Source organism: Ambystoma mexicanum, chromosome 1p (genome assembly GCF_040938575.1).
Source record: "Ambystoma mexicanum isolate Mex_15411 chromosome 1p, UKY_AmexF1_1, whole genome shotgun sequence".
Classification (NCBI taxonomy): Eukaryota; Metazoa; Chordata; class Amphibia; order Caudata; family Ambystomatidae; genus Ambystoma; species Ambystoma mexicanum.
The window spans coordinates 211359020-211378671 of NC_090921.1; the positions used below are offsets into that span (position 1 = coordinate 211359020).

General features: G+C 49.0%; 1 protein-coding gene across 2 annotated transcripts in view; it reads left to right on the forward strand.

Moving 5' to 3' along the window:
* The window catches only part of CNTROB (centrobin, centriole duplication and spindle assembly protein), a 369000-nt gene that overhangs the window by 292488 nt on the left and 56860 nt on the right, over positions 1–19652 (forward strand). Inside the window, exon 15 of one of the 2 annotated variants that reach the window (XM_069646351.1) lies at positions 13254–13349. The exons of the other annotated variant lie outside the window; for it this stretch is intronic. Coding sequence (XP_069502452.1) covers positions 13254–13349 — 96 coding nt within the window. The remainder of the gene's footprint in view (positions 1–13253; positions 13350–19652) is intronic. 2 annotated transcript variants of the gene reach the window in all.

A 19652-nucleotide genomic window follows, 5' to 3' on the forward strand; every position in this document is an offset into this window, starting at 1 on the left:
TGTACTTGATAAGAGGCTGCCCGTGGGCCCGATCCCTTGATGGCCTTCTGCATAGGATGTGTCGTCATTACCTTGGATATTCAGTTATCGAAAGATGTGGAGAAGGACACAATCACAAACCTAATGCAGTAGATCCTTCAGCAGGACCAGCCATTTCTGCCCTTTGAGTGCTGTAATGACCCCATCATGGACAAGGGGAGGGGAAGCCATTGTTCATGGCTGACCTTAACAGGCATCTCTTGAGGGAACACAGCCTGGTTCCAGGCGATCCCTCATATCCGATCACCCAGGGACGGGTTTGGTAGTAGTGCAAGCAGCTGCCTCAAGGAGGCATTCTGACATTTCCCCCATTTTACCTCCCGATAGGACTGCGTCACACATTTAAGCAATAGGTAAGAATGTGCTTAATATTGGTTCTTTTGCCTGGCGGTTGGCTAAAGCTGCCATGACGTTTGCGTGCTACTAGCTCCCCATTTGACAGGTGGTAGAGGGGTCACATGACCAATTGTCTGTGGAGAGGTGAGAGTCAATGAGAGGTAGTGGTTAGTAGTTTTGAGGAATCAAGGCGCCTCATTAAGGCTGGCCTATTCACTACAAATTTGGTGGCCAGTGGAATGACTGACCGCTTGTTTGAGGAGACCTGGCAGGCTGTGGAACTCTGGGTTTTTTGCTTGATGGGCGAAGATCATAGACCTGCTCTTACAAGCCTTTCAGAAATCTGGTGAGCCATACCTTGGCGAAATGGACGCAGTGTATGAAGATTGCCCAGTCTTTGGGTATTTCTGCCGCTACAAACCAGTGTTTTCATGGCATAACAATACATGTCCATGCCTGTGGCACCAGAGAAGCAGTGCTATAGCATAGTGCCGGCCATGACTGATAAATGATTTATGGCATTTATATTGCACCTATACACAAGTGTTTCAAGGCGCAACGAGGCAAGGCAGGGGAAATGGAGGGAGGACAAAGACCAAGTGCACGGGAGAGGGGATGGGAAAAGTGCCGGTTGGAGGAGAGGAGGGCAAGTGCCGGACATGAGATCAAAACAAAATAGTACGGGCAGCAGGTGTCTAATAAGTGCAGGTAAGGGGACTGTAGGGTAGCAGACAGACCACATGTGCAGGGGTTGCCAGGAGGCAATGCAGGTGTGCAGCTGGGCGGGCAGGGACCTGGTCCCGAGATCAGAGGTTAACCAGGTGACCAGTGCCATATCAGACAGGAGATCAGCAGGGGAGAGGAAGAGAGAAGGCAAACAGGAAGGGCTTGAGGTGCTTCTGGAACTGTAGATGGTTCTACACAAGTTTCAGAGAGGCAGGGTGTCTGTTCCAGAGGGAGGAGCCAGCTGAAGATTGGGATCTGCCCCAACTCGTTGCTCGTAGAAGTGACTGACCCTCAAGGAGCTGTGAGGTGGAGGAGTGAAGATCTTGAGTAGGAAGATATTTCCAAAGCAAGAGTTGCAGGTAATTCCGTCCCCAGCCACAGAAGGCCTTGTGGACAATGTAGAAGGTCTTGAACTTGATCCTAGCAGCCACTGTGAGCAAATAGATTGATTTCAAGGCTGGAGAGATATGATCCCTGGGCTTGAGGCCAAGGAAAAGTCTCGCAGTCATGTTCTCGATGAGTTGTAGAGGTAGGCAGATTTAGAAAGAGGCTGTTGCAGTAGTCCAGCCTAGAGAGAAACGGAGCTCTGGAGATGGCAATCTTCTGGGGGAAGGTAAGGAAAGGAAGAGTACCTCTGAGGAGGTGCACCTGGTACTTTGACTTCTTGGAGACGTCAGAGATGTGAGGGGAGAAGGAAAGTGTACAGTCGAAGATGACCCAGAGGTTCTTAACCTCACAGGTGTGAGCAGGAAGAAGGCCAAGAGTGGCCGGCCAGAGTGACAGGAAAGGAAGGTGCAGGTGTGCCTATGTGGAGGATCTCTGTCTTACTGGCATTAAGGCAGAGATCATTGGTGGAACACCACTCCTGGATTGCAGACAGACAATCTGGGTTGAGAGAGGGAGAAGAGGTGGCAGACAGGAGCCTGAAAGCGAGGTGAGTCATCCGCATAGCACTGAAAGTTGGAGCAGAGAGTGACAATGCAGTGGGCGAGAGGTGCCAGCTATTGGTTGAACATCCAGGCAGAGAGGTTAGACCCCTGGGGAACACCACAGGTAGAGGGTGAGATGGAGTAGAAGGAGGACGCAAGTTGGACCTGGGAGGGTTGGTCCGAGAGGAAAGGGGTCAGCCCAAGAGGAAAGGGGTCAGCCAGGCCAGGTCCTGATCAGTGATACCTAGGTGATCAGGGAACCGATTGAGCAGGATGGGAATGGTTGACTGTGTCAAAAGCAGAAGAGAGATGTGAGATAAGGACAGATGGGTGATAGCAACAAGGTTAGAGAGCAGGTCTTCACTGATTTTCAGGAGCGCAGTTTCCATGCTTCTAGCAGCTCTTAAGCCAGACTGATGGTCATGGAGGCAACCAACAGATTCAGTGTGAAGATTAACCTGGGAAATGACCAGCTTTTCCAAGAGTTTGCCCACAAAAGGAGTAATGGAGATCTGGCGATAGTCGGACAGGAGGGGTCGGCTGAGGGTTTCTTGAGAAGAGCGAGGGTGTCAATGTGGTTCTTGATGGTTATGGAAGAACAGGAAAGAGCCTGTTTTGATAAGACTTTCATAAATCGGTCTGGTTTAGAAACCTCATCAGGGGTCAACAGAGGAAAGGCAGAGAAGGGCAGAGGCGAGGTGGCCGCAGAGAGGCCAGAGGTAGAGGAGAAAGTAGAGGGAGAAGGAGCCGACGAGAGGGTCGACCGGATGTCCTGATTTTTAGAGATGAAATGAGAAGCCAGGGCCGTGCAGAGGGCCTGTGAGGGGACCGAGGTAGAGATGTGGCCAGCTCACTTCAGATTTTAAGGCGTTCGGCCGAGGTGTTAGATGCCGCAGAGATGCAGGCTTGGATGTGAGTGCTCTTCTTGGTGAGGACAGAGCCGGTATTGCCTTTGGAGCAGGCGGCAGGCCAGTTTGTCAGAGGATGCACAAGATGCCGGCCATTTCCTCTCAGCCACCCTACACTTGCGTTTAAGGGTGACGAGTTATGAGTCGTACCAGGAGTTGTACTTGGCTTTGGCCTTCAAGTGGATCCTCATGACAGGGGCAAGAAACAAGAGTATCAGAGAAAGAAGAGTGGAGCTTGGCGAGGGCTGTCCAGATGTGTCAGCCAGAGGTGCAGTAGGGGGAGAGAAAGTGGTGGGAGTTGGCTTGCCCACGATTGGGGGGGGGGGGGGGGTGCGCGCGGGGGGGGGGAAGAGGGGGAGAGGGGGAGAGGGGGAGAGAGGGAGAGGAAGAAAATGCCAGGGGAAGACCCCATTGGAGCAGAACTGCTACTGAAGTAGAGCTAAGAGGTGCAAAAAGTGGCAAGGACACCTTGCTTGGTTTTACTTCTCATCCCAATAATGGAAACGGACAACTTGAACACCATTTTGCACTCCAGGTTCCTAAAAATGTACATGGAAAAGAGGTTCAAAATAAAATAAGTACTTTGACTCAGATTTTGGGGGTGCTGCCTCAGGGCGACTGTATGGTAATGTTTATTTGTAAAGTGCCTATACACAAGGCAAGTGTTTCAAAGCGCTCAAGGAGGCAGGGAAAAAGTCATTCAGAGCCCTTGAATTTCTTAACGGTACAAATCTTCCAGGCAGAGTAAGTGCATATAATACAATTAACAGTGTAGATGACAGCAAATGGGTCTGACGACGATTCTGCAGTTTTTCCAAGTGCATTGAGGCGCCACCATGCAAGGAGGGGAGACAGGGAAGATAGACTATTCAAGGCATGGTGAATTCAGATCGTGCAAGTGCACAGACGGTGCAGGGGAGTCTGGGATAGGGGGGCAAGTGCGCCCAGTCAATCAGAAACTGGGATAAGTGCAGAGCGATCGGTTCTTTAATGGGTCATTGAACAAGTGCAGTTGTAATGAGGCAAGTGCAGGCCAGGAGGCTGGTGCGGGAGGATTAGTGAGGGCGCCAGGTACCTGTAAGACTGAGGTACACCTGGCGTCCAGTCAGCATGGAAGGACCCAAGTATGGGGGGAGGGCGCGACGGCGAGTATGGGAGGAGTGGGCAGAAAAGGGTCCAGGCACTACTTTTTTATTTTACACTTCGACCATTGAGGTCCTGCCAAAAACAGGCCATTGGTTTAAAAGCAGGTGCGAACCCCTGGGCATCTAATAGCGGTCCCTGCAAGTGCCTCATGCCTACTCACAAGCTGAATCTGTTGGCTCTGCCAATGCTGTTTTAACAGGACTTCAGTGAAGGACACACGCAGTGCTCATACATCGAGTGGTTGACAGCAGAGCTGGTTATGACATTTCTATTACAGCAGTAGCGCGTTTACAACTCCAATTAAGTCATTAACTGACTATTTTGAAAAAGCAGTGACAGGCACTTCGCCACCTAATAACTCAAACTAAAAAGGTGCTTAAGAGTCTCATCTGCTGATTTACAAATGTCGCACATTGTCTTCGCAGCGAATCCGTGTTTTCATGTTGCTGCCATGAGCCGCAGTATCTGCTCTTGCGGTGCAAGCAGACTTCTCTCATAAACATGTGATGACGTTATGTCTTTGTGGACCAGAGTACACTGCACACGTGTTGGCCCATCCTAAGCCATGTGATCTCGCCATCTCTTGTTCGGAAAGTGGCGTGTTCTGAGCTCTTTGCTTTACATTTAACTCCAGGTGTAAGGATCGGTTTCCACCCAGGCTGCTAGAACTAGCTTCCAGGATGTCCGGCATACCACGAACATTTAGTTCAACTAATGCCTCCTATACTTTGATAAATCAACTTCTCTGACGTGTTCCTCCCAGGCCGTGTCTACCATGTTTTCCATTATCCGCGGGACTATTTATTTATTTATTTATTACTGCCTATCTTGCAAGGCTGTCCCCCCCACTCTCGGCTGCTGTGATGGGAAGCCCTCATCTGCTTGCATTAGAGGGCTGCTTCCAGAACAGTCTCTCGCGGACCTCGATTCTATCCACACCCCATCATTCTGCTCCATATGCCAGAGTGCTGCCATACTTTGCCCGCGTCTCTATTTCCGTGGCGAGACTACTCGTGTTTCCTCACGAGCTTGGTAATGGGACTTGCCACAGTGTCTTCCTTCTTTACTGCTGACACTGCCTACGGTTCCCAGAAGTGGGTATCCGACAGGGACCCCTAATGATGAGGACTCCACCTTGCTTGATGACCTCCCACCCAGCTTTAATACATATTTAGCAGTTCTGCTGCTCTTGCCTTTACAAATCACCATTTTTGACTTGGCCTTATGTAGGGCGAGGTGGTTCATTTTACAGTAATTTGTTACACCCTACAAGTTGTGCCTTCACTGCTTTCGGGGTCTGGTGCCTCCTGTAATGCTGCTAGCACTTAGTCCCCCATGTCGTTTATGTCGAGGCAAAGTATTGAGGCAAATAAGCCTTGTTTTCCTCCTCTTGCTGTCACTATTTTTCTTGTCAAATTCCCACTACAGCCAAAGAGAACCTATGTGGTGGTCTCTGAATACAGAGCCACAGTGATGTTTAACCGGCTCCGACTGATGTGCGTTCTGGCTAGCTTAACCCATTGGCTTTCTCCAACTACTATGTTATGTTAAAGTTTTTCACACCCGAAGGTGTGCGCAACCAACAGCATATGCAACCTGGCACTAAAAGCTTAAACCAACGATCACAACGAACAGAGGAGAGAACTAGAAGAGTAAGCTTTTCAACGCCTTTCTAAATTTTAAATGCGCTGAAACCATATGCAAGGATGTGGGAGGAGAATTCTAAAGGTCAACGGCACTGAGGGGGGGTGGGGAAGCATCCACCAGTTCTAGGTCGATTAACCCGGGGGATAGCCAGAAGAAAGCGACTCCCCCAGAACGCAATGCACGAGCAGGAACATAAGGCTTACATTTTTGTTGCAGGCATTTCGGGCTGACCCCATAAAAAGCCCGATGCACCATGCACAGCAGCTTAAAGTGGACACCTTTAGCCACTGGAAGCCCGTACCAAGACGCGAGGCCGAGTTCTGAAGAACCTGCAGACGCTGTATCAAATAGTTTGGTTGAGCCAAATAAAAGAGAATTACAGCAGTCAATCTTGCTACGGACTAAAGCAGAGACTACTGGGGCACCTAAATGAAAAGGAATAAAAGGAAGAACCTTCTTCAGAATTTTCAATTGAAGATGGCCAGATTGACAGACTGCGCCAACCTGAGCGGCCATAGACAGAGAGGCGGAAATATTAACTCCCAAGTTCCTTACCACAGAAGCAGCAGTAGGGAACGGGCCAAAAGAAGGGCAAAAAGTAGGGAGCCAGAAAGAAGAGGCAGAAGAACCCACAACCAGAACCTCAGTCTTGTCACCATTTAGTTTAAGCCAATTTTCAGCCATCCTGCAACCCACGTCTATTAGACATTCTACTGGATCATAATAAAAATGTTGTCTTTTGAGGACAAACTGCTCGCGCCTGCCACATTCGAGATTGCTTCACTGTTAATCCATTCATTGAGTTCCTCCAAAATAATGCAACTGAAGATTTTCAAGTCTGTCGATGAAACTAATTGCCATATACGATGTGTTTAATATAATGGCACTATGATGGGGTTGGAGAATGACTCTTGATAGGTTATGAGGGAAGCTGAGTATCTATAGATGGCATATTCCAACTAGAATTGTATACAGTCCTGGTTCTTTGGCTCATGATACATGACTCATAACCATATTTACACGCTCTGCAGTGGCCAGGGTATTGCATATATGATCCTTGTATGGGCAGGGGGTTGAAGAACCATTCTAATCAATACTCTGGTTATTCATTGACTCGCATTTAACCTTTGTCAATAGTGATGCCCCAGTTTTCTCCTTTAGGAGAACACAATACTGCACCATTGAACATTTTAGTGAAATCCTATTCTGAGATGTTTGCTTTGACTCGTGATTTGATTTGGCTAAGCTCTTGCACTATGCAATGCCAAAATCTTTGCATCGTTTTTGTGGCCGGCTTTTCCGGTTTACTGGCAACGCATTATCCATGCCTCTTTATTTGTGGAAAGAAACAGTCATTTATATGGTCTGCAAGTTCGGATCTTGCTTATTTCCAGGCGATACCTGAATGCTTCCTGCATCGCTGATTGGGCATTGACCAACGAATACGTTCCCGCTTTATGCATCACTTTGGTTTTATTCATAGTGAATTTGCCCTTCCTGACCACTGGCCCCCAGGAGGATTTAATTGATCATAGTAAGGAAGGATTTCTGCTGGATTGCTCATAGAAAGGTTCTTCCATGTCACATCTCGCTCAAGGATCTCCTGTGCATCCTGCTCAAGGATCTCCTGTGCCAGATTGTGTCTCCTTGTTCTAACGAGGCGTTTTCCTTCCATTGGAGGACCTCATCTGACTAAACTAAATTAATCACTCATTGAGTCTCCTTAAATATCTTTGATCACTCTAGACTCTACATCTAATTGCAGAATTCTTATAGCTTGTCCAATCTGCCATCAAGACTATAGAATGTAGTCTATCACTGAATTTGCTCCCCTGGCGTCATAGGTTGTGCAAGTCTGTGCCGTGATGGAAAGGTGTTGTGTGCGGAAATTGGGTCCGATCTGGTGCAAAATTCAGATGGCAACTAGCCCTTAGTGCCTACTGTCTAATGATTGACTTAATATGGGGCTTTCCAGAGCACCAAGACTGTCATGTCGATTTTCCTGGACCCCACGTTAGCATTCATGTCTCCATAGATCATATTTGGTGTGCTTTATTGCATAGCTGAGAGAGGAGTCTCTAGAATGTTCCCTGCTTCTGGCAGTTAGCATAAATGTTTAGAATTCTGAGGTTCCCAAATTTGGAAAAGCGATAATCAACTGCCATTGCCTCTCTTCGGAGTAGGTTGCATAGAACAGCTTTATGGCAGACTTGAGTCCTGCACCAAATCTGCGTTCACCCCGATTTCCTTACTTGGCACCATTTTATCAAAGGTTTTGAAAAGGTTAATATAGCTCTCTAATTTCCAAACCTCCAGCACCCATGTTTCCTGTAAAACAATATTGGGTTTTAAGATGAACTCCTGCAGGTGTGGATCTCCTTTTTGAGGGTTACCTGCTCTATTACATGAGATGATTGAGACTTTCTGGTGCAGATAAGTCAGCGACCTCATTATGGCCGGGTGTGTAACCACCGCTTCTAGTTGCTTGGTATTAGTGGAATGACCAGTGACTGGGTTCCTTTTTATTCTTGACAATGAGGCTACAGTTGGCTTTTCCTTTCTACTTGATGGCAAGAGGCTCGTGTGAGCTGTCCCCTCTTTTTTGTAGTTATTTTCTTGCCTGATGGGTTTTGCGCCCCTTTGTAATCTGGGCTGGTCACACCGACTAGGACAGCACACAACTTACAGAGCCTCTGGGGTTTGGATACTTCTTCAAACGTTGCCCATACTCTCAATGTAAACTCTTACCTCTGGCTCTTTTGCTTTGCTCATCTGGAAGGATTATCCTGATCCTACTAAATGGGCGGGGGATGCCTGAGTGGGCTTTACGTTCCACCAAAGCTGAAGCGTTCTCTGCTGAACAAAGAATCTTCTGAAACTGTCTTGAAAGCAGGGGACTGGACAGGTGAGGTGAATGAAGTTTGAGGGCTCCATATATTTGCACTTCTCCAACGATCGACGTTCCTTTCTTCCTTGGGGTGTACCTCTGCCTTTATTTGGCATGTCCTACTCTTTTCTGGGCACATGCGAACTGGCTGGGTTGGCAATGCAGTGTGCTGTCCTACCTAGATGTGTCCTCTGACACACTACTGGTCTGACTAAGTGGTGCCAAGGCCCTTGGTTTAATAAAGTCCTTCTTGTGTTCTCAGTTTATACAGGCTGTTCTAGCTAATTGTACAGGCCCTGCTCCCGCTGATTCACTGCTCTCCCCTCCAAGAAGTCTTCACATTCAAGGCTTCTCTGCGTCAACCAAATATTAAGGACTTTCTGTTTTGGGGAATTAATAAAAGTGAAATGGCAATATGTGAATCCTGCAATGACGATGCAGTTCACAAATAGAAGAGATTAGAGGGTATTGTGCATTTAGTTTGGCTCTGAAGAATGTATTATCAAAAAAAAATTTTTTACGGTCATCAGTTATTGACTACCTGATCGCAAAAGGTGATTTGCTCTGTACCAAAAACATTTTTTATGTAATGTGCTGTGGGTAGAACTGGTGAAACCATGAAAATGGTATCAATATTTTTAACGTGTTTGCTTGAGTTGTCCTCAGAATGTTATGCCGGGATAAATTAATCAAACCATTTGAATGTAGAATTACATAGTCAGTTTCTTCTATGTTTGTATTTAAATACGAATTTGGCACTTAAACAAGATATTTTGCATAAAAAACCTTTCGAGTTTAAGAGGATAAAAATATGTGGAATTAGTAGTTCATGTTTTGTGTTTTTTTTTCTTTAGTTTTTTTTTATTCAGAGTACCTCCTTTGTATTTTTATAATCAAGACAGAATTCCTATTTTTGGTGGTTCATGACATCAACATTTTGCTTTTACCCGCTCTGTTTTTTGGATAAGTTAACTACTATTGATGGCCATAAGTCCTCGGTCCATTTCAATGATTTTTTGGTTCTAATTAATGCATATTGTATTAGGTCGTCCTCGGACCAGGTATGCCTGTCGGGGACCCCACCTTTGCCGAAGGTTATAGACCTGGTTTGAGGGAGTAGGGTTATTGGCAGCTATGCTTAAGGTTTGGCTTTTCCAGTGGTACAAGCCAGTTTCCCTATTGGTAGCCTAATGTACCTTTTTGGTAACCATTGGCCTCTGATCTATTTATTGAAATTCTGATGTTATCCATTTTGTATTTTAGGGATTTTTGTTTTAAGGGCAACCATGAGGTAGGCTCAACATGGCCATTCAGACCATGTGGGCTCTTTGTGAGCCCACATGGCAGCCTCCTTATTGGTTCTGTCTTAGAACAGTATAGGTCCCTTGGCTCTCCCAGTCACTTCCTGTTGGGGTGTTCTAGGTTGAGTGGCATTACTGACCCTTTGCCTTGCCTCTTCTAGTGATTAGGCCAGTCCCTTTTTGCAGTGGTCTTTTCCCAAGGCTCTGCTTGGTCCCTTTTCCCTCTTGGCTCTTTGATCTGCCGCTCGGAAGAAGCAGGTCCTTTCTCGCCATTTCTGCCTCTGGCCAAACTGGTTGAGTGCAGCAGTTTGGGCATATCCCAGTTTGGGGTTTCTGCTCCTGTGAGTCCAGTCCAGGTTTCCTGAAATCTGCTGCTACCTCACTTTGTGCACTGGGTCAAGCCGTTCATGCTGGAACTGTTTTCTGGGCCGCTTACTGCAATTGCTCACCATTTACTGCTCGAGCCTCCTACCTTGGTGCTGTCAGCGGCAACCCCCTGGAAAGTGTTTGGGGCACCAACACCCTGCCTCATCTGCTCCGTCGGGATCTCCTATGGCACCCCAAACCCTTATCCCGGTTTTGTGGACATTTACTGCTGGCTGTCACCCGTCTGTGCCCCCATCCAGAGGCACCAGGATTCAGCTGCATGGGCTCCATTGTATTCTCAATGTTTCTCACCAGTTTCCTGACGTACGGACGTTTTGTTATTTTCCATCACAGGGTCTCTTAACTCTATGCTTCAGCCCCTGGGCACCAGATCTTGTAAAGCTCCCCCAGCACCGAAGTCTGTATTGTCTCTCGTTTCGCCGTGCTGGTGCAGTTTTCACTTTGTCATTGGAGGGTTATTCAAGATACTCGCCCTCCCGGGTCACTCTGTTCCGGCGTTGAGATCCTTTTGGAGGCAAGCCTCTACTTTGCTTCCCATTGACTTGTAGTGGCGTCCTGCTGCTTTGCTGCAACCTCACTGGAGGCTTCTGCAAGCAATCTCTGCCCCCCCCCCCCTGGGGTTGTTTGCTACGAATTCCGCACCTCTGAGGTAACGCATTTACCTCCATTTTCCATATAAAAGCATCTGGCCCACTGATTTTTGTCCCGTTGACTTCTATGGAACTTTCTACCTGTCCTTCCTAGAACTCTCCCAAAGTGACTTTTGGGGGTATACTCATCTGCCCCTGGATATTTTTTCCCGTGCCCACAAGGGTTTCAGGGAGTTCTGGTCCAAGAAATCTTTTTTGTAAATATCAAGGATTTAAAATTATTTTGTCCTACCACTCTTTCCTTTAAAAGTAAATGCTTGCTACACTACAACTCATTTTAGAGTCTGTGGCACTATATTTTTCGATGTGTTTTGTGATTGTTGCAAAAATGTATCTTGATTATAAACATTTTTTTTTTGGGAGGGGGGATACTGTACTGTTTGCAGAAAGTGTTTTCCACCATCCAGCCCAATGATGATCACGTGTGCTTTTGGATTATTTTAATACTATGCCCCAAAGGGCTAGACATTGTGGGTCATTGGTATTGGCCTTAAGGACCTTTAAGAGTATTGTCCCTGCTGGTTAAAAAGTCTAGTTCGTGTTTCTGTCTACCACTTTCCTACATGTGTTGCTGACCACGTGGTCTAGGACCTACCATATGCAACGAGAGCAGGGTGTGAACGGATAGTGGCTTGGCTAGGTTGTGTGGGTCCCTTTCTCTGCCTCCCCTGGACCCATGCCCGGTTTTTCCTTTCTTGGATGCTGATGTGATATAGTGGACCCACATATAAAGGCATCTGGGCTTTTCCAATAATATACCATGTATTCTTTAATACTGCATACGATGTACTTGGCACTCATTTGGCCTGCTAAAGAGCTATAGCGGTAACATAATAAATGTATATATTTGAGTTGCCGCACTAATTGGGCATTTGTGTCAGCCTGCTACCCCTACCTGAGAATGACGCCTCATCACTCTCCACGTAATCTACCTTTTGAGGGGGCTGGCTTCCTTTTCTTGTCGGGAGTTTAGTGCCCCATTAGAGTCCGTGATTGTCGATTCCTCAACAGAAGGTTGCACAAAAAGTACCTTAACAGGGTCGCTCTTTATTGATTACCACAGGATCCTTGCTTTAAGGTGTCCATAAGACGTCTAATGGTGCCTCTGAAATAGTTACATAATCTAGTAATGATGATTTTGAATGGGATATTTTAGTATATATATGATTTCAATTAACATGTAATCCTGTCTGATATGTGCACCGCTAATGCCCATGCTGCCCAGCGGACTGGATGTATGTGGCTGGTGTGTATCTCTAATTCCCATGGTGCCCAGTGGAGTGTATGTGACTGATATGTGCACCGCTAATGCCCATGCTGCCCAGCGGAGTGAGTGTGTGTATGGGACATATTTGTAAGTGCTTTACGAAGTGCCCCTTGCAGGGCTTGGAGTACCAATGGCAAAGTATTAATCCTACTTTTGGAGTACAGCGCATCACAGTACTGATATATGAACATATTGCACATCTCTTGGCTTAAACACGTGTTTTGATTCTGCTGTTCCCGGTCCGTAGAGGGGCAATTGGCCTGCATGCGTTGCCTGTGCTTTGTCGCTTGGAGGATCTGTCTCCGCATGGCCGGCAGGGAGCTGCGCTGATCTTTTTGCTGTTCCTGGTCAGGTTGCACGTGCTTTGCCGCTTAGAGTATCTCTCTGCCTGACCAGCAGGGAGCTGCGCTGATCTTTCTGCTGTTCCTTGTCCGTTGCATGTGCTTTGCCGCTGAGAGGATCTGTCTCCGCATGGCCGGCAGGGAGCTGCACTGATCTTTCTGCTGTTCCTGGTCCGTTGCATGTGCTTTGCCGCTTAGAGGATCTGTCTCTGCATGGCCGACAGGGAGCTGCGCTGCTTTCTGCTGTGCCAGGTCCGTAGAGGGGCAATTGGCCTGCATGCGTTGCCTGTGCTTTGTCGCTTAGAGGATCTCTCTGCCTGGCCAGCAGGGAGCTGCGCTGATCTTTCTGCTGTTCCTGGTCCGTTGCATGTGCTTTGCCGCTGAGAGGATCTGTCTCCGCATGGCCGGCAGGGAGCTGCACTGATCTTTCTGCTGTTCCTGGTCCGTTGCATGTGCTTTGTCGCTTAGAGGATCTGTCTCTGCATGGCCGGCAGGGAGCTGCACTGCTCTTCTGCTATGCCAGGTCCGTAGAGGGGCAATTGGCCTGCATGCGTTGCCTGTGCTTTGTCGCTTAGAGGATCTGTCTCCGCATGGCCCGCAGGGAGCTGCGCTGATCTTTTCTTGCTCTGATGCCCGGGCGGCGCCCATTAAGAGACCACTTCTTGATCTTTCTCTTTCTCTTCCCACAGCGCGCCATCTGTATAGGAGCCGAGCAGACATGCCGCAGCAGCTGGCAGAGTATGATGAGCCCTACTCGCCAGGGTTCATTAGACAGTTGAAAGCAGGTAGCAAAAGTGTGCCAGCCGTGGCTTTGAAAAAGTGGCTGACTGTTGTAGCAGATGTTTAAGAACCTTGTTTAGGAGGCCGCATTCAGAAAATGTTTGACATTTACATCTTCTCTTTACTTCCTGTGTGACAAGGCCTCGTCTCATTGTGTGAGCTTATTTCTGACCATTTGCCTTGCTTTTATTGTCATTGTTTCCAGCCTGCTTATTGACTAAAATGACCCTCCTGACTCCCCCTCCTTTCCCATCGATGCCACAATATCACTGCAGTGATGAGATTGGTTGTCTGTTTTTTTCTTTATCCGACCAGTCCATTTGGGCACTGTAAAAATATGGGCTCCACTCAGAAATTGTATTCGGTGGTCCAAAACGCCTGCCATTATTCCGAGTCCCTGCTCAGATCTATCAATATTGATCACCCGCCATTTAATGTAATACTCTAGGACGGGGGTCTACAACCTTTGACTCTCCCAATGTTTTGCACTACAACTCCCATTAGTCCTAGTCCACAACATCAAGGAGGCATAATGGGAGTTGTAATCCAAAACATCTGGAGAGGCAAAGGTCCTGTTCTAGGACAATGCGATACCAGCAGTCTAGCCTCTCTTCCCCCCCCCTAGAGGTGTTGGGTATCCCTCGGATTTTCAGGACCTGCATTTACTTTCGAAGGATGTACAGCCTCCCTCTTTTCGCCAGGAAATGCGAAGTTAACTGCTGAATTTCGGATGCCGTTCATAACTTGGTCGAACATTCCTCCCTCCTAAATGTCACCTATTGAAGCCCATGTTTACTTGGATGCTAGGCATTGCCTTTGAATAGCTAGTAGTAGCCTGACAGATTTGCATTCGAGCAATTGCTTTTGGATTGCACACACCCCACTGTTAGCTGTGCAAGGCCCTCTCTTGTGCAGACCCATTCTTCATCATGGATCTTCATTTTCTTCCTGCAAGACGTTAATAATCTGAGAACCGTGCTTATGTTTACTAACCGTTACTACAAGTAAATACAATTTCTAATGAATACCGTCTTCCAGGGCACAGGGTGCAGGCTTGGACTTTACATTCAAAATGGTCCACTTATGGTGCTGTGGTTCATACCTGCATCCTCTACCGGAAGTGACGGTACTCGGGATATAAGCTGCACTGTCTGCCCCGAGCCTAACGGTTCCTTTTCCATCACAGGCTGTGGGACTTTGAAACGTGTCCAGAACGACAGGATCTAATGGCAAAGGAAGTAATTTAAATTGTCTTATTTTTTTTATTTTGTTTGCCTTTTTCTGTATTGTTTCACCAAAATGAGTAAGAAAATGTCTGACGTAAAAGCATGCTGTAATTGCCAGTGTGATTTCCATCATCATCGCCCATGGGCAATCCATGTGGTGCTTGCTAACTCTTGTTGCCAGCAAACGTGAGGCCTTTTCGTGCGTAACCGTTAGGGCTACGTGCTCTACGTAGTCGCGCTTCTGGTGTCCTATGGCAAGGCGTCAATGTGTGTCTGGAGCACCGTAGGACCCCTTTAGGGCCAGAGTGGTCAAGTTTGGGACACTCGCTCGTGGCTGAGGGACTTTCCAGGAGTGTTTCGAGATCTTCCAAATGGATACATTCTGAGAAAAGGGGAATGCAAAGTGGAGGACTGAGACTGCTAGGGAATCGCCAGTACTAGTCGCCATTACATAGTTTGTGGTGATTCTTTCCTACACAAGATGTTCGTGGTTGCCAAAATGCAGATGCAGCAAGCTGTGCTCTATCATGCCTGCTGTGTAGTGGGAATCTGGAGAGCAGGCACCATAGGGCTCTGCACCACGCTTGGCCCCTACTACCACAGTTGTTACGTCCGCTTCTGACCGAGAGAGCCACCGGTGGGGTCATGATTGTCCATGTAATTTGGGGAGCAGGAGACCAGCTTGGAGTCGCACTGAATGGTGGGAGCCCTCTTAAGCAGAGACGATTATTGACATAAGTGAATGGGAAGATCATTAATGCAGGGCCTGAAAGCGTTGGTGGCAATAGACATGATGCAGTTGAGGCCCTACAAGAAGCAAATGGACTTTCCTCCACCCGTGAAAGAGTGCTTAATGCAGTAGCGCCATTCCACAAGTAGGTTGCACTGAGTGCCCCTCTCCTCCAAGTATAGCCATTCTGACAAAAACAAGAAACAATGCAGCGTTACTTCACTAGGTACCCTGCTGTCAAATCCATGATTACGTCAGTTATGGATTCAGAAGCACCGGTGAGCCCAGCAACTTTAGGGGGCTTGGAGTCCTGCCGGTGATAGATGTTGGCTATGTTTGCCAAAATGCGGAAACAGCTGCTGATGCCCATCCCTCCCCTACCGTGCCTTTAACATGTTGCATATCTAGAGACATGGCACCATGTAACACTATTGTCCCAACCGCACCACAGCTCCAAGGGGTAGATGAGCTGAGCACTGTGGTCAGACATGTTTGACGGGCATGTGGAGTTTATTGGCATTACTGGAGTTCAGCACAGCGGAGCATCAAAGGATGCTGGAGGTTAGCTGGAGGCCAGTTGGCTTCGGAGTTGAGGATGTGACCTCAGAGTACCGTAGGAAAGTTGATATGCTCTGAGGCAGGGGTGATGACTTTGACATTGGAGATTGGGAGGATCGTTTATCTAGAGCTATAGATTTTAAGAAGAGGTCAAGTGAGCTAGATAATGTCCTGAAGGACCTACAGGATACCCATGTCCTGGTCACTTCTTCGAAGACAGGCCTCAATGAAAAGGTGCTATTGAGCCTCAACACAGATTTTATGTAGTTGGTTATTGAATGCAACACACCTTGGAGAAAAGAACAAGCTCACGGCTGTGATGAGCAGGGAGGTAAAGGAGACCCCATTATGGACAATTGTGAGAGCTCAATGTCAATCCAGACCCCGAGCAAACATTTAAAGGGTGCTCAGGGGATGACCCATCTGATCTTTTAGACTCAATTGCGGTTCATGCAGTGAAGTCCAGCGAGATGCCCTGATGTGTTTCCAAACTTGCTGCCAGATGCAGAGGCTAAAAGGGCAGCTGCTATGGCCAAAAAGGAGTTCACTTTTGGATCTTTGGCCCTGTTCTCAATTACTGCTGCCACTACCATAAACCAATAAGAGTATGCCTTGTGGCAAGTGGTCGAGAAGGCGATTGATCAGATGCCAGTGACCAGTAGAAGCATTGAATGATATGGCCTTTGATGGTTTTGAAGCCTGTATCTAGGCATATATTCCAGGTGGGTCTAGACTACATCACTTTGGTGGCCAGGAGGATGGCTAAATCTACAAACCTCATGGTTGCGCTTGTTTGGTTTCATGAGCTGGAAAGCTTAAGGATTACTTCTCCTTAGGCCTATCGACGACTCTAAGTACATTTCTCCAGCATGGGGTCTGGCATAGATTCACATGGTCATGAATATTCCCCGTCGTCAGGCTGGGAATCCTCGGTATCGAAAAAATCAGCATCAGTTTCGTTTCTGATCTCTTTCTTAGTAGCAACCAATCACTGGTCTCTTGAGCTTTTACTGCGTGTTGCGTTTTTTCAAAGAGTTTAATCTCATTTTTTTCAGTCAATTGAGCCTCAAGCTCCACCGTTTCTACTTCCGATCAATGGGGACCCGTTTTGGAATTTTCTACGCCCTCAAGGGCAAAGTTTTCGTCGAGTTACTCTTCTCGGAGGATTCGCGAAGATCTGAGGCCTACCTCGTGGACATGGCCCAGGACAAGGGAAGCTCGATGCCCGGATTCGAGCTGTTCAGGAACTGCCCTGGATGCGGAATACAGAATGTTTTCAAGGAGGATGAGCATTCAAGATGTCTCTACTGCCTTCATGAGGACAAAACGCATGTGGAAAAGGACTGTGCGTTTTGCAAGAACCTGTCGGAATGGATCATGAGGGACCGCCGGACCCGACTCGCAAGCTGGTTGGAGAAGGGCCCAGCAGGTGAGAAGTCAGAGCGGTCTTCGAAGTCCTGTGAGGGTGCCCCGGCGACGGGGGCTCAACAAAAGGCAAAGCACTGCAAATCCGCAGGCACCGGGAGCGCCGAAGGGTTGGGCTCTTTGGCTGCCAGGCAGGGCGCGCTTTCACTGACGCCATCAACCGCGAGCCAATGCTCTGGCTCGGGAAGAGGAAATCTGAGAACCTGGGTAAGCTTCTGGAGAGGCCCCGGACGATCTCGAAGGAATCGGCCAAAGGCGAGCGAGGCGGTGACCCTCCCCCCGAGGTGAAGGCCTCAACCGCACCCAAGGTGGTGAAGGCCTTGATTCACCTGGCTAAGGCCTCTATCGGGGGATTCATGGTGACCCTGGTGAAGCCTGTGGAGGCTACACCAGTGGAGGTGACCTCGGGGCCCAGAGTTTCCCTGCCGCCACGGAGGGAATCCTCTTTCCAGCCCATCAACAAGACCCCCATCAAGGCCCAGTTGGAAAAAGAGGGGGGGGTGCAATGGCCATCACAGACACGGATACAGCCTCTGAGGAAGAGCTGGTTGAAGTCGTGAAAGACCTCAACAAGAGGTTCGAGAAGGTTCGATCCCAGGGGAGAGATGCTCAGGAAGTGATCGAGGAGAGCGACGGTGGCGACGACGAGGCTCCAGTGGAGCAGCAGCCATCTCGTCCGCCGCAACCAACGCTCTGGCTGCAGGACAGCTCGGCGGGCATTTTGATGGCAATCCAAACCTTTTACACAGAGATGAGGACGACGTTGCCTCTGACCACGACGGGCGAGCTGACGGAACTGGGCGTGTCGGGAAGTACTCCAAACAAGCGGAGGAGAATTCATCCTCCTCCACCCTACCAGCCCTGGCGGCCCGTAGAGCCTTCATCTCCCTCTCCGGAGCCCGACGGGGACGGATGACGACGACGGCGGGATAGACCTTCCATCACCACCCCCTCGGGCTTCTCCGCCTGACGAAATTGGCTCCTTCCACGCCATGGTCGCCAGGGCATCCAAGCTCTTCCAGCTCTGCCCCGAGGAACAGAAGAAGGAAGGGTTCCTCTACCAACGGCGGGAGGCCAAGAGAAAGACTGTCCTCGTGGTACCGTTACGCGACGGTATCTGGGATGAGGGGCTTGCGGTCTTGAAGAACCCGTCCACGGCACCTGCCAAGAGGGATCGGTACGAGAAGAACCGAGGCCCGGATTCCACCCCCCTGTGCCTTAGGGCTCATCCGACCTCTGATTCGGTCGTCTCTGCGGTAGCCAAGAAGAAAGCGGCGGGGGCGAGGGCTTTGACTTCTACCTCCCCACCCGACGGCGAGGGAAAGAAACTGTATGCCATGGGGCGACGAGTCATCTCGTCAGCGGCGAGGACGATCAAGGCAGCCAACGCCCTAGCGATAGTGGCCCGCTATGACGGGGAGCTGTGGTACAAGATTGCTCCCCTGCTGGACTTCCTACCAGACGACAAGAGGGCTGAGGCCTTGGATATTCTGCAGGAAGGAGAGGTGGTGTCGGATCACGTCATAACTGTGGCCACGGACATCGCTGACACCGGTTTCCGCCAGTTGGGCAACGGTGTATGCCTTACTGCCCTTCGACGGGAACCACCTGTTTGGAAAAACAGTAGATGAATCTCTTCAGGCCATTAAAGCTGACACGGAGACGGCACGGGCCTTGGGAGTTTTGCAGCAACAATGGCCGCCCTTTCGGAACTCCGGAGGCAAGCAAGGTGCTTCCAAAGGATTTGGCGGTGGCACCTCGATGTACCGCCATGGAGCCCGTTCCTCGTCGCAAGAAGCCTACAGAGGGCGCGGCAAGTCAGGAGGATCCCGTCGCCAGAGAGGCCAAGGTGGCAAGGCCACCTCCAAGAAGGACTGAACCCGCTGTAGTGTCGGGCCCCCACCGAAGCACCCCGGTGGGAGGCCGGCTGGCAAGCTTTGTCAGCGTGTGGGAGTCCATCTACACCGACCGTTGGTGCTGGATGCCCTAGCCCACGGGCACACTCTCGAATTTCTAAAGAAGTGCCCCCACATTCCTCCCGTGGCCAGGAAGGAAAACCGTCCCACAACTGCTACTAGAAGTAAGGGCGATGCTCAAGAGTGCCATTGCGCTCATCCCGAAGAGACTCCGGGGCTCCGGAGTATACTCAAGATACTTCCTCGTCAGAAAGAAGACAGGCGGTTGGCGCCCCATCCTGGACCTGCGTCGGTTAAACAAATACATCAAGGCCCAGAAGTTCCGGATGGTCACCCTCCAGCACGTGCTGGTACAGCTGGAGGCAGGCGACTTCCTATCGTCGTCTGACCTGGAGGATGCTTACTTCCACATCCCCATTCTAAAAGGACACAGAAAGTTTCTCAGATTCGTAG